This window comes from Arvicola amphibius, chromosome 6, assembly GCF_903992535.2.
Source record: "Arvicola amphibius chromosome 6, mArvAmp1.2, whole genome shotgun sequence".
Classification (NCBI taxonomy): domain Eukaryota; kingdom Metazoa; phylum Chordata; class Mammalia; order Rodentia; family Cricetidae; genus Arvicola; species Arvicola amphibius.
Genome location: NC_052052.2, coordinates 129,602,007 through 129,624,365, shown reverse-complemented (window position 1 = coordinate 129,624,365; position 22,359 = coordinate 129,602,007). Strand labels below are relative to the sequence as shown.

At 43.7% G+C, this 22,359-nt stretch overlaps 1 protein-coding gene across 1 annotated transcript in view; it reads right to left on the bottom strand.

Moving 5' to 3' along the window:
• Positions 1–22,359, bottom strand: part of Mboat1 (membrane bound O-acyltransferase domain containing 1) — a 105,167-nt gene that overhangs the window by 5,546 nt on the left and 77,262 nt on the right. Inside the window, exons 6-12 of the mRNA XM_038334186.1 lie at positions 21,284–21,338; positions 19,492–19,675; positions 17,523–17,715; positions 11,770–11,873; positions 9,407–9,471; positions 6,511–6,643; positions 3,448–3,599 (exon numbers count right to left, since the gene is read on the bottom strand). Coding sequence (XP_038190114.1) covers positions 3,448–3,599; positions 6,511–6,643; positions 9,407–9,471; positions 11,770–11,873; positions 17,523–17,715; positions 19,492–19,675; positions 21,284–21,338 — 886 coding nt within the window. The remainder of the gene's footprint in view (positions 1–3,447; positions 3,600–6,510; positions 6,644–9,406; positions 9,472–11,769; positions 11,874–17,522; positions 17,716–19,491; positions 19,676–21,283; positions 21,339–22,359) is intronic.

Sequence of the window (22,359 nt, the reverse complement as noted above, 5' to 3'; positions counted from 1 at the left end):
CATCCAGTTTCTTATGTGGGTGCCTGGGATCTAAAGAGCATTTTGACATCAGACATGGAGATGCAGAATTTGTCCAGCTGGTTTTTAGTCTTGCTTTGGCCCAGTCTTTCCTTATTATGCTCCCTTCCCTGTGTTTGAAATAGTAATGTATATCCTGTGCCATTATATGTTGTTCTGGTTTTTGATTTGATTTTATAGCAGATTACAGTTAAGAGATTACATTAATCTCAGAAGAGAATTTGAATTTTGGACTAAATGCATTTTGCATTAGAATATTGTTACAAGTTTATGGGGGCCAGGGAGTGTAATGTGGTGGTTTGAATGTAACCGGTCCCCATAACCTCAGAAGGAGTGGCACTATAGGAGCTGTGGCATTGTTGGAGTAGGTATGGCCTTGTTGGAGGAAGTGTGCCACTGTGGGGTAGGCTTTGAGGTCTCAAGTGACACAGTAACCTTGTTACTTAATTCCTCTTTTTTTGCAGATCAAGATATGGAACTCTTAGCTCTTTCTCCAGACCATGTCTGTCTGCACACTGCCATGTCTGGCCATGATGATGATGGACTAAACCTCTGAAACTGTAAGCCATCCCAATTAAATGTTTTCCTTTGTAAGAGTTGCCATGGTTATGGTGTCTCTTCAGAGCAACAGAAACCCTAAGACAGGATCATACTCGGGTCCTTAGTTTGCAAGGAAAGTGCTATATCACCTGAGTTATCCCAAGCCAAATTCCAACATCCTTTGAATTACATATTGAATTAAAAGAGCATTGTTGAAAGATAAGTGAGTGTATGAATACTGGGCTTTCAAACAATTTCATAGATTTCTTTTAATTTTCCTTTTTCTCACTTTTAAAAAACTTTTTAAAGATAAGATCTCATGTTGTAGAATATTATTTTAAAATGTGTTACATTTGCCTATGCTGTGAAACGTTTGGTTAATGATGCAAATTATGTTGCATTCTTTGATGTTGCATTTGTTTAACTCTGTGAAGCTGTGTTACTTTCCTGTCTAAAACACCTGATTGGTCTAATAAAGAGCTGAATGGCCAACAGCAAGGCAGGAGAAAGGATAGGTGGTGCTGGCAGCAGAGAGAAAATGAAAGGAAGGAAGGAAGGAAGGAAGGAAGGAAGGAAGGAAGGAAGGAAGGAAGGAAGGAAGGAAAGAAGGATAAATGAGTAGGAGAATAAATAGGATCTGGAAGGAAAAGATCAAGAAGGAAGAAAAGATTGAGGAATTGGAGAAGAAGGAGGACTCCAGGAGTCAATCACCCAGCCACACAAGTCACAGAGTAAGAATTAGAGAAAGGTATACAGAAATAGAGAAAGATAAAAGTCCAGAGGCAAAAGGTAGTCGAGATAATTTAAGTTAAGCAAAGCTAGCTAGAAACAAACCACACTAAGACTGGGCATTCATTAAGTAATTATTTGGGAGCTGGGTGGTGGGTTCCTCAAAGAGCAAAATAGTCAAAAGAATAAAAAACAAATAACTACAGTCTCATACAAAGCAGATCAGAAATATAAATAATGAAGATGGAGAACATCTGAGAAATGAGTTTTTACGTAGCTAACCTTCACTGCCGGCCACTGAACTTAACCCTGAACAAGCTACACATCTGCAAGGCAACTACACTCACCTTTTCTAAATGGCCATGACGTGAATTTCATTTTACTAGATTTAGTGGCTCTCTTTAGAGTGAGTCAGAGCTAGAGAGAGAGGGCTGGCTGTGCAAGCAAGAGGACCTGAGCTTAGAACCCCAGCAAATATGTTTAATATATGAAAAGCCCTATACATTGATATGCCCATATGTACCTGTAATCCCAGTACTGGTGCAGGATTTGGGGGTTGGGGGAGGGACGCAGGGGTGGAGTCAGAATGATAACCTTTCTAGGCTTTGCCAAAATATGACCTGATGAATAGATAATCTGAGACGGTTCCACATGAGCTCTGGATGCAGGGTTAAATCTAGTCTTTCAACATGAAAAGTCATCTGAAACACTCAGGCTTCAGAATGAGGACATTCAGGGGCAGTTCTCTCTTACACTTTGGAGAGGAAAAAGAGAAGCAGGGCCTGGGAAACAGAGATTTTGGTTTAAATAATAACGGCACTGTTCCTTTCTAAGTCACCCTTTATAACCAGACTGTGTTAAGAAAAAAAAAATTAACCTTGGTGCTGGGAAGATGGCTCAGTCAAGTAATTACTTGCCACATGAGCATGACGACCTGAACTGATCCTCAGAACACATGTTAAAAATCTAAATATGTGCTTGTTTATTACATGCTTGTCATCCCAGTGCGAGGCAGGTGGAGACAGGAGGATCCCTAAGGGCTCATTATTCAATAAGTGAGCCAAATGACAGTCCCCACCTTAGAAAGCAAGGTTGACAGGTTGACCTCTGGTTACCAAGCACACACACACACACACACACACACACACACACACCCTCTCTCATGCACACACACAAAAGTTAATCTGGAAAGGCCTGCGTCATCCACTAAGTACGCATGTTAGCATTTGCTGCTTAGAGGTGCTGGTCTAGGTCCTCTGCATGCTCCTCACTCGGTCCCCACACCCACTCCTACCAGGGCTGCCTGAGGCATTCTTAGCCTCCTTTCATGGTGAAATTACACAATTTCAAGGCCGATGGCTCAAGCACTCTATAAAGGAAAAAATTAAACATGAACGTGAAATATAAAACATGACTATAGGTCATAGTTCATTTGGAACATAATCTTTCAAGTACAAGCCTGGTTGATATACCTTTTCCTAAAATCTGGTCCCCTCCCTTGGTTGCCATATCCCCCGCCATCATGCACATCTGGGAATATAAATCCCCATGCACACGCACCAGCACTGGATCTTAGCAAAAGGCACAAGGTGCTTCTGCAGGCTGTGAAACTCAGTCGACCAGCAGCGACACCCAAACGCCAACCCTCGATCTGCCTCAGAGGATCCAACTCTCCAGCACTGTTTAATTCTCAGGAGAAGGAGGCAAGGGCAGGATATTCACACTTCGGGAGAGCAGATTTACAGGCTCCTCTTTAGCCCTTTGTTTGAGACAAGATCTCACAGCCCAGGCCCAAGCTCAAGCCCCTCCGGCCTCTGCTTCCCAAGTGCTGGGATTACAGATGTGTACTCCCTCGCCGGGGGAATCCTCTGAGTATGTACTCTGTATCCATCCCTTCTGAACGCACGGCCACAGGAGCCCTTTCACAACATTGGGGATGACTTAAGGGAGTCTTGTCAGCCATTATCACAGGTACTGGAGCTCAGGCTGGCATCTTTGGCACAGTAATCTCCTCTCAGAGCTTCTGTAGGCATTTTTCCCCGTCAAGTCACACCTAGCAGTTCTTAGTATAATTCGTTAGTGTGTTGATTCAGCTGACCAGCCCTGAGGTCAAAAGAAGATAAACGCACCAGGCATCAACGGAGACCACTGGAAACTTACTTGTATAAACTGATGGTGGGCTCGACAGCCAACATGACAAAGGGTGCTGCCGTGTAAGAGATTGCCAACTGCGTGGCGGCCCAGGTAACCACGTCATAAGCAACCTTCCGAGCTTTAGAGGAAAGGAAGTGATGCCTGTAGTTGTTCCTCACCTGCAAGAAGTCAGAAGTAGAATGCAGGAGTGAAAATAAAAGGAACTTCCACTCCATCGCACACAAGAAGTAGGACCACGGGAACACAGGCTGAAGAGCATATCTGACCATCTGAGCTCCATTTTCAACCAAAACCCCACTATAGCTTTTCTTATTACAAGTATGTGTGTGTATGTATTATGTATGTATGCATGCATAATGTGTAAATATGTGATTATATATAATATATATTTATTGTATATATCCTTTTTGCCCTCCCCCTGCAAAAAAAAAAAAAAAAAAACAGTTCAAGAACCTGGCACAGAGCTGGGTGGTAGTGGTTCACACCTTTAATTCCAGCACTTGGGAGGCAGAGGCAGGAGGATCTCTGCGAGTTCAAGACCAGCCTGGTCTACATAGTGAATTCCAAGATAGCCAGGGTTACACAGAGAAACCCTTTCTTGAACTATCCTCCCCCCACAAAAATAAAAAAAAAGAAAAAGAAAAGAAAAAAAGAACTTGGCACAGAGCCTTCAAAAGCCTTTTCTATTTGTATGTATCTACATTCATAATCTTAGTGGCACTGGTGAATTTTTAGCCAGGTTGATGTTTTATTTGTTTGTTTTTGGTGTTAACTGTTGGAGATTTTTTTGCCACGTCCATAAATATTAATCATCAATGAATTTAGGTCATTAGGGGAGAGTGAGCTTGTCTGCCTGTTCTGCTTTTGTGGTCCACACTCTTACTGGTAAGTCTCTGTGTTGTATCCTGTTTCCATGGCTACAAGAGAACAAGTATGAACTATGACCACAACGAAAAGCAACGGCTATTTACTGTGTGCCATGTCTGTGCTAATCTTTTAAATGGACTGAGTCTGTTGAGTCTTCTGGCAAGTCAACAGCACTAAAGACCTTTCTTAGCCTGGAGATTTGCTCAGCTGGTAATTACTTGTCTATGATACACAGAGCTCTGGGCTCAGTCTCCAGCATCTCTTCAAACTGGGCATGATGTCATAGGTCTATTATCCCAGCACTCCAAAAGTCCAGAGGTGGGGGCAGGAGGATCCAAAGTTCAGAGTCCTTGTTTTGGATACGTAGGGAGTTCCAAGATAGCCTGAGTCACAGGAGATTCTGTTTCAAAATAAAAGTAAGGCAAAACGAAGACCCCCTCAACAACAACAATCCTTTTCCTCCACGCTCACCTCCTTAAAACAGAGTCTGGGGTTCCAATGATTCAGAAACGCAGGGCAGTGGATGTGAAATTTTAATAGCTAAGTAGTTAACCTCCAGAAGCCTGAGCTGTCACGACTGCAGAGTTCATTCTCTCGCTAGAAAGAACTGGAAGCTCTGCTCCATCAGTCTCCCTTTCCGTCCACCACCTAACTTACTTGTGAAAATAGTTTGCAATGCTACAATAGACAAGATCTACATAAATCAAAGTCTGTGCCAGAGAGGCCACTGGAGTAAAGATACTTAAGGCACGAACTCTGAATACATCAGCGAGCAAAGTGCTGACCTTTATTTCTTAGTTTGTTCTAGCAATCTGTTCTTGAGTATGTGTTTAATATTTAGAATTTTTGAAATTAGCAGGAATAGCAATTTTTTTACCTTGTTCATATGTAGAATTTAATATACTTCATCTAATCTAAGTAAAACACGAACCTTCAGGGGAGAGCTTGTCTTATCCACTGCAGTACCTGGACACCTATACACTGACTGGCATGTGACAGAGCTGCTGAAATATTCATAGAAAACTGCACCGAAGAATGAGCAAAGAGCACAAGCTTGGGAGACAACCCAGTTGTGAACTGAATATCCAGAAGCACTTAAAATTAAAAATAAAAAAACACAAAAGCCAGTCATCATGGCATCCATTTGTAGTCCTGGTACCAGGGAAGTAGAAACAGGCAAAACCTTGAGGCTCATTAGCAGCCAACCTAGCCTGCTTTGAGTTCCAGGCCAGCAAGAGGTCCTGTCTCAAAAAAGAAATAGAGGGTGCCAATTGAGAAATGACACCCAAGGCTGTCTTCTGTTCTCCACACACACATTATAAACGCACCTACAAACACCCACCAGCCCCCCATCACACACACACAATCAGGCAAAATAAGTAAATAGCAAAAATTTACATATAGCACAATGAACGTTATTGGAGCCTGAAGTAAGAAAGACTATAGCCACGATCAAAGGACAAGATTAAACCAAACCTAAACGCTGTACTTAACACAGTAATTATATGCTAACTGTATCAGCCATATGAGGTTAGGTCTGGCCCCAGCAGATGCAGTTCCGAGGCTGCTACCTCACTGACTTCTCAGAGACATCGTGAACAACTTCTAGACTTAATATAATGACACGGGACATTAAGCAGGGTACCAGCAAACTGAAGTGTGATAGAACCTGCATTAATTAATAAACATGATCATCTGTACATGTGCATCCAGTTCTTAGTGATGAAAAATGTGTTTGTTTCTCAAGGGAGTAATCTGTTGCTCATAAAATTCTTATTGTTTTACTCTCTGCAAGTGAATCAGTTAATCACTTTTACAATGGCAAGTCCCTATACATTGAAGTACTTCTGTAGTAAGAAAAGGGTTTTTTTATACATTATGATTTTTCCAAATATCATTCCAAGAAAAGAAAAGAAAAAGTATTCTATGGGGGAACTTATCACTCTACATCAAAAAGTCACTCCCAACAACCCCAAACCTTCAACTCACCCTTGTTTAAAGCAGAACAACACACAAGCACACACACACAAATACAAACACAAACACACACATATGAATGCACGCACACACACAAACAGAAATACACACTCACGTATGCATGCACACATGCACACACACATACACAAAAACACATATGCATGCGCACACACACACACACACAGGTTGCTAGAGGAAAAGCGCCAACAGCAGAAGGATGCTTACCGCTCTAGCTGCCAATGTGACAGGGACTCCAGTTAAGAATGTAAAGTAGTATCCAGGGTAAACGCCATGCCACAGAGCAGACAGGACGAAGGTGAACACAGTAGGGCACCAGGGAACCCGTTCGTAGCACACACTGCAAAGAGAGGAAGGACTAGCAAAGCCCCGGCACAAACCCTGCATGCCCTCCACCTGCACCTCTCTGGGGCCCACCACGTGGAAGTCCTCAGGTCCACTCTGAGAGATGCCTGCCTGACTCTTAGCAGGAGCTTGCAATGAAATGCAGGCAACCTGTGCTTCTCTGGCATCCTGGAACACTATCAGCTACGCGGCTCATGGCTCTGCTATCAGTTTTAACCTCAGTAGATTAGATTGTCTGGGCCCCATCACATGGTCTACTATAACAAAGGTCTCAGTGGTCTCTTTCAACTCAAGTTCCTGCCTTAAAGAAACAGGTTCCACCAAAGGGCAAATCCACTAGAGGCACTAATATGAGTGCCAATGGCATTAAAATGCCCAAATGCCAGATAAGCATCTGTAGAAATTCTCTTCATTTAGCCAACATTAATTTCTCTTTCCAACCAGGCCCCTATGCCACCTGACTCATCAACATGACAACCCTTTTATCTTTCTGGTAGGAACTCTAGTGAGAAATTAGTGTGACATTTAGAGGATCTGCTCTTAGCCCGACAAATTTTAAATTAAGATAGTGGTTGAGTAGCTCTTACCCTAAATGCCTGAGACAAGAAGTCTTTTCAATTTTGGATTTTTTTTCAGAGTTTAGAATGCTTACATATACATGCGTTATCTTGGTATTGAGACCCAAGTCTAAAACACAAGCTCATTTGTGTTTTGCATACACCTTCCACACACAGCCGGAATGAAGAGTCACCCAATATTTTAGTGTGTGTGTTCTGATTGCCATCTGTCACGTCAGGGCAGACGGGGAATTTTCCTCATGGGACATCAATCATGTTGGTGTTCAAAAGGCTTCAGAAGGGGACATTTAAGGTTTCATGCTTTCGGATATGAGATGCTCAATGTGGGAACTACACTGTGAGAAGCTAGAGAAGTCAGCTGGTTCCCTGAAGATCTTTGGCTCTTCTTGAGTCAAAATTAAAATTAGTGATAGGAAGTGAGAGGGGACTTTCTCCCCAGAACTCAGGCTATGCATTGCCAATGGCAGTCAAGGTGGTGGTCACTACATTCTTCAGTAAGTGACAGCCTCCCAGTAGAAAACGCAACAGTATCAAGAATCCCACCAAGGATGGTTCAAAAGTAACTGAATTTTGCTGTTGTTGCTGTTGTTGTTTTTTAAGATAGGGATTCTCTGTGGAGCCCTGGCTGTCCTGGAATTCACTCCATAGAGCAGGCTGACCCAAACACACAGAGATCTGCCTGCCTCTGCCTCCTGATGCTGGGGTTAAAGGCTTGCGCCACCACTCTCCAGCAAAAGTAACTGACTTACACCCAGACTCAGGGTTTCATTTCCGTTTCACAAGAGGAACACAAATGCAGCTTGTAAGAAAAATATAGGCTTGGAACTCTGCTCTCGGTAAGATTTCTTTTTGACATGAGAACTAGACATGCACTTTTTTATTTTTTATTTTTCTCAATTCTTTGTATCTTTTTGCATGAGTGAAATATTTCATTCTCAATCATCTTGTCCTGTGCATTCCTAATGGAAACTGTATGACTCTTAGCATGCCCAGAACTACTCAGCAGAAAGAAAGAAAGGAAGGAAGGAAGGAAGGAAGGAAGGAAGGAAGGAAGGAAGGAAGGAAGGAAGGAAAAAAGAAAGAAAGAAAGAAAGAAAGAAAGAAAGAAAGAAAGAAAGAAAAAAAGGATGGTGGTAAAATTGCTTGCAACATTGGTTAAAAACAATCACGTTCATATCACAATTTCAAAACTGCAGGAAGTGGCAGTTTCGAGGGAGCAGCACGTCAACTTTATTTGAAGAACTACTACATTGTGCTTGCTTTGCTTTAATAGCTTCAAAGATTCATTATTATGTATGTGTCTACGTGGGGGGTTGTACACATAAGTGCTTGTACCTTAGAGGCCAGAAGAGGGCACTGGATCCCTCCAAGCTGGAGTTACAGGTGGTTGAGTCACTCCATGTTGGTGATAGGCAGTGAATTTGGCTCCTCTGCAAGGCCAGTATACACTTAATCACACAGCTACCTCTTCAGCTCTGCCACAGGGTTCAGATTTGTGAAAGACCCTGCTCATCAAAAGCAAAACCTATCTTTTCCCATGCTCCCTGCAGGTTCAGGGGCGTTCAGAAAGTGGAGTTTGGCGTTCCAATGATAGTACACTCATAATTTTCTAGCAAGTAACGCTTCTAAATTTAGAACACATATAGAAACAGGTCAGAGAAATGTCAGTACAAATCCAGGCATGTGGGGTACTGTAGAGCTCTCATAGCTAGGGACAGCAGCAGCTCTCATAAGGGATTTGATGTTGACACTGACTTCCTTAGATCTGAAAACGAGACTCTCCTGGGTATCAAGCCAAACAGCAGAGAAGTCAAAAGCCTAATTCCGGAAACAGACCTTTGGTCCTATATCTGTCACTCACAGATCTGTGACTTTGGGCATGTCATGTAACCCCTCTGTTCTCTTTCCTCAGCGATAAAACAGAGGAACACAGCTAATAGCATCTCACAGGACCGCCACACGGAACAAACTACTGTGTGGAGCAGAATAATGAGCATTCTGGGATGAGACAGGGACATGCTGGGATCTTCTCAATTCATCATTCCTACTTTTGTATTTATAAGATGTGGACAATATTGTCGACGTGTCAAATGGTATGACTGGCAGGCACCTGCTGCTCCCCTACGAAGTCCCCAAGCACATCCCTGCCATGAAAAATAAGGTCGTTCTGTGTCCCTTACCATTTCAGCCAAGTAGACGTCTGAATATTCCAGTTTTCTAAGTACATTTTGAAACTCGTAGCAGTCTAGAAACAAGAAAACAACGCCTATCGTTAGCTTTCAAAACACCAGAGCAAGGGAAAGCCCTGCCCAGAACTCCCTTGCTTCCACACCTGATGTGAATCTCAAGCAGGATTCCGCACAGTTCAGTCAGTCAGCCGTTCTGCCATGGGCAGTAACATTTTCTGGCATTTATAAAATTTACTTTGCAGCTAAACCTTGGCTTGGAGACTCAAGTCTGCTCAAAACTTATTTTCACATTAGAGCAAAACTGAGGGAGAAATTCTGTCAACTCCCTCTCACTCTGATTTTTTTTTTAAAAAAAAACAAAGTCAAATGTCTTAAAAACTACTCCAAAAGGGGATTTACCACAGGGAAAGTCTAATTATATGATGGTGGGGCTTTGGGGACAAATTAAATGAGACTGTTATCTTTGTGCGATGTGACCACGTGCAAACTAGGTCAGCCTTTTACAGCCATTTCTATAAATAGCCCCACAGTCCCAGCTGCATCCAATTTTGCCTGGAATAGGAAGAGACTGCATGCATGAAGGGATCACAATACAGACGAGAGAAGATCAAGAAGTTTCACCCATCTGGCAAGAGTGTAAGTCAGTCAAGTGCCAAAGAAGACAGCCCCAAATATGCCATGAACCGTGCTTTCTCATTCAAAGAGTAACAAGAAGTGTGGCTTTTCCTGTAGAAAATCTTCAGTCATAAGAAACCCCACGTAGGCCACACGCCTGCCTAATGTAATGAGCTTGAAAGGAGAGGAAAGGCTCGGAAGAGAGGTGACACATGGCTGCAAGAGGCCTGACAGATGATAGACAGATAATGCAGATGATAGGCCCATGAGAGAGAACACAGGTTGAACAGACAACGGATGGTAACAGATAAACAGTATAATAGATATATAGGTAGTATGATTCTTAGTTTCTTGTCAACTTGAAACAAGCTGGACTTATTTGGGAAGAGGCTCTTCGGTTATGAAAATGCACCCAACAGATTGTCCATAAGCAAATCTATAGGTTGTTTTCTTCACTAATGATTGGTGTGAGAGTGGTAGGCACTGTGGGCAGTGCTATCCCTGGGCAAGTGGTCCTAAGATGTATAAGAAAGCAGGCTGAGAAAGTCATTAGTGAGTAAGCCAGTAAGCAGCATCCCTTCATAGTCCCTGCATCAGCTCCCGCCTCCAGGTTCCTGCCCTGTTTGAGTTCCTGCCCTGACTTCCCCCAGGAATGGACTATGATGTGGAAGGATAAGCTAAAATAAACCCTTTCCTCTCCAAGCTGCTTTTGGTCATGGAGTATTATCACAGCAACAGAAACTCTAAGACAGGTAAATAGATATGGATAGATGACAGATAAATGATAGATAATAGATCAAAAGATGAGAGGAAAATAGATGGGCAGATGACAGATGAAAGGTAGATGAATGATAGGTAACATAACAGATGATGCATGATAGATTGTTAGGAGAGCTATTATTTATTGATGTTTTATTGCTAAACCCAGTTTGTTTCTGTTTGCATAGCTAGCTGGCTGCTATCAAACACGGCACTGAAGCCATGTAACTAAACCAGACTGCCTTGTTGTTCTGTTGTTCTTGCCCCACACCAAATACAATGAAAATTAGTGTTCTTATTTTCTCTTCAGTAACAATGTAACTTAATATCAGCCTTTGACCCCAAGCACACATCCAAAATGAAAGATTCTGTCTTTGGTACACACTTGGGGTAAATTCATGGGCAACTAAAAACCAAGAGGGTCAGTTGTGAAGGACAGTGACCTATAATGCTCCAAGGGAGCGAAGTCCCTAAACCCTAGGGCTTTGTCTGACAACAGCAGTCTTCACAAGTTTTTCCAAGAATGAGAAAGGTGCTTATGATGTCTGGAAACTTCCTATTGAAGAAGTGGTTTACTGGAATGAGGCAAATTGCTCACTCAGAACCGGTTCTAAATTTGAACTTTTTTTTTCCTTTTAACTATATCTGCCAGGGCTTTCTGACCCAAGGAGCCCTCAGATTCTCTAGAATCTAAAGATCAGCATTCCCTCCCCCATAGTTGAGACTCATTGCTTAGGCAATCTGATAAAGCTGAGGCATCAAATAGCACAATGAATTTAAATTGAATATATTATGCAATTTGGTGAGGGAACAGGCACAAAGTGGAAGAGGAGGAGGCGAGGAGGAAGACATGAAGGAGAAGAGGCTGAGAAAGAAGATAGAAAGGAAAAGAGAGAAGAGGAGGAAGAGAAAGGGGAAAGGGGAGGAAGAAAATGCTGTATTCACTGTGGCCATTTGTTCCAGAAGTGCAGTGTTCTCACCTCAATCTTCCAGATGTTCAGGTTAGAGAGCAGATCCCAGCAGAAATTCCCATCGGCATCCACACCGCTGAACCCAAAGCCAGCTGCATTGTGCACCGCATCCGCTGTGGTTTTAAGACAAAACGTCAGGAACCAGGCAAAGGTCTCTAAAGGACTGCCAACATTTGTCTAGCTACACACTGGATGCTTATTCGATAGTTTCTTGGAAAATGTGCCAACACACACACACACACACACACACACACACACAGGATTTGGCACCATTATGAACTGGGCTGTTTGGTGACCCTGGTTTCTATTCATTTGTTCTGTAGCCTCTGAATGCTTGCTAAAATGGATATCCATTGAATGGACAGAGGTGCATCAAGGAATGAAGAAATGGCGTGAAGATGTCAGAAGTGGGATTCAGCGGCTGGCAGGGTGTAGGGAAAGAGAAGAAGGCAAAGACACCGCTGCTTAGAAGTAAAGCCATTAAGGGACACAGTGGGGATCAAGGGTTATCACTAAAGATGTAACACATGGGATTTGTTACTTCCCCTCTGGCTGATTAAGGCAATTTAAGGAAGGCTTCTTTCAGTTCCTGGTGGGGAAGGCACAGTGGGGCAGAAGACAGCTGGTCACACTGAGGAAGTGGAGAGAGAGGTGGAATGTTGGCTCTCTGGCCACTTTCTCTTTTTTTATTCAGTCCAGGACCCAAGACCATGGTGTTCCTTACACTCAGGCAGGTCAAGCCTCAGCTAAGCCTCTCTAGAAATATCTTCAGGCATGCCCAGAGGCGTGTGCCGCAGGTGATTTAAAATCCCACCAAGGGGACCAGCAACATTAACCATCTCAGGTGTTAAAGGGTAGTGGGCTATGTCAGAAGACAGTCCGTTCTGGAAGAAAACAGAAGCTTAACCTGGACAGGCTACATAAAGGGGCTGATGGGCTAACCCAAAATGCAGCTAATGAAAGTTTACGACAAGGGAGAGAAGCTGAGCTGGGAATTGGGGGCCAGTTCCAGAGGAAGCCACACAGGGCCACAGTGATGAACACCCTAAAACCCTAACATAGTGTGGGGGAGCAGAGCTTGGGAGGTAGAGAAGGGAGGATCAAGAGTCTAAGATTATTCTGGGCTGCATAGTAAATATAAGGCTAGCCTGGGCTATGGAGGAAGCTGAAGACCAGGTTGAACTACACAGGAAAATTCTGGCTCAAAAAGAAAGAAAGAAAAGAAACAGCAAACCATCTAACTCACGAAGTCATTCTGAAAGCCCCTGCTTCCATCTTGATTTACCTAACTAAACTGTATGAAAATGGCCCTCAAAGGAACAATCTACCTCAAATCAATATTGTAATGAGGTATTTTGTAACCGACTGGAGTCCTGACAAGCCCTCATTGTTATGATGAAGACCAAGAGACTACTTTTCTCCTTTATCATATTCCAAATTCTGTTAGAATATGCTCTTCAAGAAATTAAGTCACCAGTGACTCACACTAATTAAATCAAAGCCCTTTCCAGTTCTAGACTGGAGGAGGGCCGAGAGGATTCTCCCATAAAGGTTTAAGTCCAAATTCAGACAGCTCTCAGACCCACTGGAGAGGAGCCTGCCTTCAGAACAGCCACTCAAAAGGAATTGGCATCCTCCAGGTCGAGCATTTGCCTAGCACTGTCCTTGGGTTGCATCCCCAGGATGGGGAGGGAGCTGGGTGGGTAGGGGAGCAGCTCAATGTTTATCTCCTCTATTTTTGGCATAGCTGATGATTTAATGATGCTTATCTTAGGCTTGACTTCAACCGAAAACTATCTGGTTTCTTGTAGAAGACAGGATTTAAAAGGACAGAGCCCCATGCCATCCTCTCTCCTTTAGAGGGAAATTCAGTAGAGAAGAAAAAGGAAACAAAGAAAGCAGATGTGTTGGGAGCAGTGAGACCCCAGATCCTGAACTTCTTGTAATCCCCTGATCTGAGTGCCTACAGCTGTTCTGAGCACGAGACCTTCAGGAGTTCCTGATGGCAGGAGAGTGGTTTCTGGTGGGTTTGGCTGGGGCGTGGCTATCTCTATATAATCTGCCCCTGAACACAATAAAGGGGGCATTCTTGGGAAATTCAAAGATGACCCGTGTCGTTGTCTCTCTGTCTGTCTGTGTGTGTGTGTATTTTAACCTACAGCCCCTTGCCCAAAGCTCGGTAACAGGGTTCAAGCGCACCGAACACAGACACGGGGGGGGGGGGGGGGGGGGGGGGGGGGGCACAGATGCCTGAAAAGGGGCCTCATGGTTTCATATATGTGAGAACAAATCTATGAATGACAGATGTCAACTAGGTGACAGCTAAAATCACAGCTGGACAGCCCATGGCAAGGCCAGCACAGCAATTCTTAACTTCCTGTCTCCTCCTTTAGTTTTGTTCCTACCACTCCGAGTCAGAGCCGAAAGAACCAAGCAGTGATCATGTGCATGAATGTGTGTTCTCCCTGGTCACCATCTGTGACAGTCAGATTTTCACAACATACAGGTCAAAACAGCTTAAGGCAGGGACAGATTTACTCAGGTCCAGATGTTGCAATCCATTACTGTAGGGAAGGTGGGTGTGGCAGAGCATGTCGCATCGTGGCCCTCAGAAAGCATAAAGAGCAAGGATTCCCGTGCCCATCTATCTCCTTCGCCCCCACTCGGTCCCTTCAGCCTAGGTCTGGTGCTGCCAGCATGCAGGAATGGAGTTGCCTCTTAGCCCACTATCTCTGGAAATGCCCACACAGACACACCTAGAAGTGTGTTGTATTAATAACCCGCATGCTTCTCAATCCCAGCAAGCTGGCCATCAAGATGAGCCACCACACACCTTTCTGGGTCTCTGGACCCCACACCTTTCAAGTATTTTTTATCTCCCATCACGGCGGCATTAGGAGGGTCGGTAAGGATAGGCTCAGCAGCATAAAATGCAGAAGTTAGAGGAGGTGACTAACTTCTAGAAGCCTGTCCCCGAAGGATCAAATGGATATAACAATAGCACCTGTGTTGAAGAAGCTGTTGAAAGTGGACAAAGTTCACACCCAGGACCCATCTGGGAAGCTCTCAAGAGATGGTAGTGGCCATTTTTATCATGATGGCCTCTGCTAATGGGAATGCAAAGGGGATGGAGACTGGAGATGTCCGTTCAATGTGCAGACCATTTCAGTGGAAGCAGTGCCAGAATCTGAAGGCCAGAACTGATTCCACATCCCAAAAGGCTGAGTGCTCCTTTGTGAGGTAGCTAGCTCCCAGAATCACCCTATTTGGAGAGTCAGGATTCCCTGCTCTGCACAGCGCTTTCTGCAGAAGTTTATCTAAGATTCCATCATGACCTAGAGCAGCCAGAGTGAGGTTCTGACTCATAGCCCCAAACCGGCTTTCCTTTCTCCATGCATGATGTAACCTACTGTGGCAGACAAACTGATCAGGATACCCCTTGGTTGGAGCTCCTCCTTAGAACACAGCTTAACAGTTGAGCCTCTTAAATTAGTAACAGTTGGTTTCGGGGGGGGGGGCGTTTAAAATTGGATGTTAAGTCCAAAGAAAATAATTTTATTATTTATTACATTTATTCATTATTTCTATATAAACAGTAACTAGAGCGAGCCTAACACAGTGCGCTGCAACTGACATCCATGAGAGGCCAGCTTTAAGGATTAAATTTATAATTAGTACATCAGTTATATGTAAATGGCATTTTAAAGAGCTGGATAAAACAATTATTCGGTTAAGCAATTTAAATATTCCCCCATGGACTATTCGTTGCTTCTTTATTCATAAATAATACAAAGGTTAATTTCAGACCAACCCGTGGAATCGAAACTGGAAAAAACTTCAAATCAAAGCCATTAATGAAATGTTTCCACTAAACAACCAGGAAGACATAAAAGATGGGACAGAGGCGATTGGGGAGAAAACGAGCTCGGTGCACAGAGAAAGCTGTCCAGAGGAAACATGTCCACATTCCAAAAGTCTCGGGGGTTCTCCTAAAGTGCAGAATGACATTCTCTTCCCCGCCACCCCTCCCACCCCGACCCTGTCAGCACAAACCACACCCACCTGTGTCAGACTCTCCCCATAAGGCCACGGAATGGCCTTTTTTTTTCCTTAAATCTGGAGCTGATTTAGTCCAAAGCCAGTCCTAAAGCCCCAAGATACAAAAGGTGGGAACAGAAAGGGTAGGGGGAGAAGAGAGAAAGCAAAGTAAGTGGAAACAGAGAATGCAGTAAAAGGGAAAAAGACATCCTCACTCCTCCTCGACACACACACACACCTATACACATTTGTACTCAGGTTAGTGCAGAGAAAAAGCATTAACTATTTTGCATGGGAAAACACACAGAGACCCAAATAGATTGCTAGATACCTAAGATAGAGATGCCTAGCTACTAAAGTAGTAAAAAAGACGGCATTTTTAACTAGCAAAGCAACAGCAGAATCGGGGGAGGGGTTGGAGGCAGGCTTCTGAAGCACATATTATGCCACTGAGGCAGCTCTTGATGCCTCCTGCCCAGATGACGAAGACGAAGACGTCTGTGTCCCCACAAAATAGTCTCGAGATGCAGAAGGTATTTCCTAGCACAAAGCCCGGTGCTCAACAAACACCCCTTAAATTAAGCTGAATGGAAATGGAAACAAAACACAGCACCCCATAAATTCTAATACAGCTCTGGTGCTGGATGCAGTAGTTCCCACCTTTAGTACCAGCAGAGAGGGGCACGTGGATCTCTGGTCTACAGAGCAAGTTCCAGGACAGCCAGGACTACATGGCAAGACCCTGCCTCAAACAAAAACAAAACAAACAGCTCGAAGTCTGATGGCTCTGGCCAAATGCTATGGAAGTACTGCATTTGGACTGAACTTACACATAGATATTCTTGCAGTTAAAAATAACCTGGCCCCAGTAGAAATGCTTAATGGGCACAAAGTTTATGTTTGGGGCAATGAAAGTTTCTGGCTCTCAGTCTTAACTGCAACAAACAAACAAACAAAACAAAACAAACAAACAAACAAACAAATAAATATAAAAAACCTGCCCATGCTGGACTGCAGGCCCAAATGGCCAAAACCATCTACTTCACATTACATGTACTTGAATGAAGAAAATAATCCTGCATCTGCAAAGTTTAATTTCGATTTTAAAACCTGAAACACAAACTAAGAAGAGGACCTGAGTCATGTGCTATTCCCTAACCTGCAGCCTGTGGACAAAACACTGGGGACTGTTGAATGGCCAGTCGGACTTGAGAAGCCAAGTCTTTGCTCTCCCAAGTCTTTGCTCTCTCTGACCTTTCCATCTTAAATCAAAAGCAGCGTTGGTAAATGCATAGGCTCTTCTCTTAGCAAGGCTTTAAACAACTCCATCTAAGATTCTTTCAAAGGAAAGAGATAAACCTTGAGATTGGCCAACGTGCCTCCAGAAAGAGAGAAAAAAAAGATGTGTGATTTAAAAAAACAACAACAAATAATAATAATAATTCTGAGCTTTTCACCATGAACAGGAAAACCTAGAACTCATCTTCCTTCTGAAGCATCAAGCTCAACCAGCATTTCCTTCACTGTGTGCAACCTAAAGTGACATGTGTGATGTAAAATTCATTGCTCATTCATTCATACAGCCCAGAAGAAAATAAAAAGCAAGCCAGACTGTCCTGGAATTTTCTCTTAACTTTGTACTGTACTGAATGATATTCTGGCTAAACCATCCAAGGACGATCTCTGCATTCTTCATTCATTTTGGGCCACTCCCTCAAACTTACCTAATGTCCACGCAAAGTAATACTTGGGCTTTGCAGCTTGCATGACGACATATAAGTACCAGAGTCGACTCAGAAAGCTGGCCTCATGTACAAACCAGTCATCAAGAAGGAAGGTGACAGGAAAGGACTTTGAGAGCGTCAAAAACAGCAGGAGAGACAGCAAGGTCAGGCACAACTTCTGTATCACAGCTCCCTAGAAATGGGGGAAAACCAAATGGTAACCAATCAGGTGTGACGACCACAGTTTCGGCAAGAGCATCAAAAGAACATGGTCATCCAATATCTTCCCTAGAAAGGGCAGTGGATGGATATGGGTTTTCTTCCTTAAGACACAAATCGATAGGATTAGGGTTAGGTGGTATATTCAGATGCAGAACACACATGTAACCCTTGAGGATTGGAGGTGTTCACGGTAAACACGGGACATAGCTGAATGCATCTTTTGGTATCTTCTACCAACATAAGTTAGGTAGGGTTGTTTTTCCAAAACATAAGGGAAATGGATACCATCATAGAGTAGCAGTTTTACACTAGAAAGCAGTAACTATTTGTTTTTCACCAGTACAGCCTGGGGAGGCAGGGTAACATGCTTGAGTCGCCAGCCAGGAGGTAGAAGCTTCCAGTATAATGGATTTTGTGCAGGTGACTGAACATCTGAGCCAGTTCATAGGCAGATAATGGAGAGCATTTGCTTCCAAAGAAGACTCAGATGTTTAAACTGGTATCATTGTTCGCTACATCTGTTACTTTGTCACAAGGCTGTTGACAGAGATTTCTGTCCTGCCTGGTCCTGTAGCGGTTCAGTCCCAAAGAAAAACACACAGAGGTCTACATTAATTATGAACTGATTGGCCTATTAGCCCCAGCTTCTTATTAACTCTTAAATCTTAAATTAGCCCATAATTCTTGTCTGTGTTAGCCACATGGCTTGCTACCTTTTATCAGCAAGGTATTCTCATCTTGCTGCTTCTGTGTCTGGCTTCCTCTGTGACGACTTCAGACTCAGCCTTTCCTCTTCCCAGAATTCCCCTTTTCTGGTTGCCCTGCCTATACTTCCTGCCTGGCTTCTGGCCAATCAGTGTTTTATTAAAGCAATACAAGTGACAAATGTTTACAGGGTAGAAGACCATTGTCCCACAGCAAAAGGCTATTACAACCAGGGAAGAGGGAAGCTCAGTTGACAAAATTCTTTCACAACATTGGCCTGTGGCATGTCTATGGGGCTTTTCCTAATTGTTAGTTGATGTAGGAGGGCCCACTAGGCAGCCTAGGCTGTAGAAGAAAGGTAGCTGAACAGGAGCCTGCAAGCAAGCCAGCAAGCACTTCTGTGGTGTCTGCTTCAATTCGACTCCAGGGCTTTTCCTGTAGTCCCTGCATTGGCTTCTCTTTCTTCCCCCAGCTGTTTTTGATCATGGTTTTATCAGAGCAAAGGAGACACAAACCACAGCATCTGGGGTTAGGATGTCCTGACCTCTAGTTTCGTCAACGTTCAGTAATTTTGCCCAGTTCCTCTGACTTCCCAGGAAATATCATCCTACAGGTCTTTAGTTTCCAACTTCATAAAAATGGGCATCCTTTCTAATACGGTACAGTGATGGCATCCTTGGCTGAACTGATTGGGGCTTAAGTGAGTGGACACAATATGAACTGAGACTACAGCCTGGCTCTAACTAAGTGATCTAGCATAGAGGACAGTTAAATAATTGCATATATTTGATTTTAATCAAATGGGGGGCGGGAAGATTGGTCAAGCTCTCTGCTAAGCTGTTTGACATTGGCTTTTCCTGTTTCATTTTTCCATTCTAGGGATCAAACCCCGGATCTCGTGCATACTAAGCAAACTCTATCACCAAGCTACACTTCCAGCTATATGACTCCTTAATTAGAATGACTGTTAGCAAGGGTCAGCCCTGAGAGTAAAACCCTTTCTATGAAACCCCAAGAAACATGCTGAATGCTGAAAACTTACAGTGGGAGAAGGTTCTGGCAAACTGTGAAAACCTCTTTTCTTCCAGTTCACTTCCAGCAACTTCATGTGTATATGTCTCCCTTCAATGAAGGCTACATAGTCCTTGAAGTTGTTACAAGGGCCAGCTATGACACTCATAAAGTTGAGATGGTAGCTTAAATATTCCAGAAGCGAGGGCTTCACTCTGTGAACATAAATGGAATTTAAAACTTGAGTACTCATCCATGTTCAATCCTCCAGCAGAATATGGCCAATATGTTCTTATCCACGGCAAAGTCTATCTCTCTTCTGTTCTCTATAAAATCCAGCTAAGAGAGACATCTTAAAGACAGGAACCATGGACGAGATAGGTGACTGAGATGGTCCCAGTTCCACGTCACCCTCTGCTGGTGAGGCCCATGAACCCTGAGGGAGGGATCTCGGGCAAAGGTTAGTCTAAGCCTGGGAGCTGCTCTTTTCTCTTCCCCTCTATCTGCCTGCATCACAACATGAAGGTACAAACAAAGGCAGGGTGAGAATCTGGCCCAGCGTCAGCTGCTGAGATACTCTGGAAAGGGGAAATTCTCTCCTGACTGCCAACATAAATACAAAGTAAATAGTGGGTGGACCCGACCGGTTTCCACTTGGAAGCCACACAAAACCAACTGTGACAATCTGTTGTCTGCTTTGGTGTCTAGGTCCCGAAAAAGAGACCAGGGAAAACCTGCAGTGCATGCCTCTGCTTAATGCGTCCAGGGCGCGCAGGAGGCCTGCTCTAGCAGGGTATTACTGTAGGCGAGTTCCCAAAACAGCCTCAACTCACAGCTTCCTCAGACTGTGCCGTAAGCTGGTTATAGCTACATAGGGCTGAGCAAGAGACCAGAGTATGAGAATCCTCTAGTGCTTCACAACTGCTTCCAAGTCTCAGTTCCTTCATAAAGGATCTCCTGGGACTCCCTAGGGATGCCAGCTGTCCTTAGGGATGCCAGATGCTTCTAGAACCCTCAAGTAGGAACACAACCCCCAGCCACGGCTGTTCTTTGTGAGCCACTCCAATAGCATTTTCATCTGTATGTCATTGTTTATCTCCTGATCCACTGGGGAGCCTCCCCCTTTCTCTCTAACACCCTTCCCTTTCCCTTGGCCATCCATACTGGCCAAAGAACACCTTCAGAATCCCTGACTCCTCAACCTGGATTCCCTTCTGTCCTGCTTCCTATCTTGCCCTATGCTGGGACCTAATCATGCTGCATGCAATGATAATTACTATTTCTCAAAGTCCCCAGACACAAATCCAATAGAAATGATTCTGGAGTAGACACATACATCCTGAGAAGGGAGACTCTTACAGGACTGACAAAATCAGAGATAGGCTTCATCTGCTCTTGACCTTTTCCCTATAGTGACCCAAACACCCGCACACAAAGATCTATATGCAAGGTTAGCCATTGCTTGGTAATGTCCAAAGGCAAAGATTAGTAGACAGGCAAGGGCCCATTAACAGCATTCAACAGTAATATTACTCCCATATAATAGAATTAATATATGAGTACTTATTAAAATGAACAAACTCTAGACCAGTCGTTCTCAACCTATGGGTTGCATATCAGATATCCTGTATATCAGATATTTACAGTGCAATTCATAACTATAGCAAAATTACAGATATGAAGTAGCAAGGAAATAATTTTATGGTTGGGGTCACCACAATATAAGGAACTGTATTAAAGGACTGCAGCATTAGGAAGGGGGAGAACCACTGCTCTAGACACATCCAAAGGACTTGAGAACGTACTACTAGCTGCTAACTTACTTCACAGCAAGTCGGTGTTGCTCGGCAGAAAGGTCTTCAGCTTTTCGACCCAATCCTATGAAAGATAAATGAAATTCAGAGTAAGGTGTCTTCCCAAACTCATTTGGGAAAAGCTGACTTTTTTTTGTATCCTCCACTATAAAGAATCCCATTTTTTTTAATTCTTTTCAAAAGCCCTGCAGGAGGAAGGCATTGGTTGAGCAAGAACCTAGCACACACACAAGGCCCTGAATTCCATCCTTACAGCAGGATGTAAATAAAGTTATTCTATATCAGTTACCCATGAGTTTGCCTGAAGTCTCCATAGGTTTGTATGAACAAGGGAGCATTCAAGGTTACTTGTATTTGATCTGCCTGGAAGTCTGTTAACTCCAGAAAAGCCTGCCCATCACCTCCACATAAAGATTCCTTAGCACACAGCAGTATTCTATAGCTCTAACAATTGTTAAGAGTGCTTCAGCTGCCTTTCATGAGCTGAGCCAATTCAGATGTCTCTCTCATGATGCCAAGCGGGAAACGTGGTGCGGTGGCTAACGGTGACTGTCAACTTGACAGGACCGAGGATCACCTAGGAAACAAACCTCTGGACATGCCTGTGTTTCTAGCGGCAGTTACATGAGGTAGGAAAATCCACCTTAACTACAGGCAGCACCACTCCAAGGTGGGTTTAATAAAGAGGAGAAAGTAAGCAAGGCAGCAACACACAAGCCTCTCCGCTTCTCAACTTCAGATGCCACGTGACAAGAGCTCATGCGCCTGTCGCCATGTCTTCCCGGCCATGACGGACTGTACCTCCAACTGGGAGCCGGGTTTGGTCAGAGGATTTTGTCATAGCAACAGGAAAACTTACTAATAGACCCGAGAATTGCGATAGCTCTAACAGGAAGCTGCAAGCACTGGGATGAGACATAGTAGGGGAGGAAACAGAGACTTTCTCCTCCTAAACAGCAAAAGGAAGCTAATGCTGACTGAGGGGAAAACACAGAGAATCACCAGATTTTTGTCTTTTCTTCTTCTTCGAACTCATCCACAGCAGACAAACTTCCAACCACAAGTGATATTTGCTTTCTGTAAAA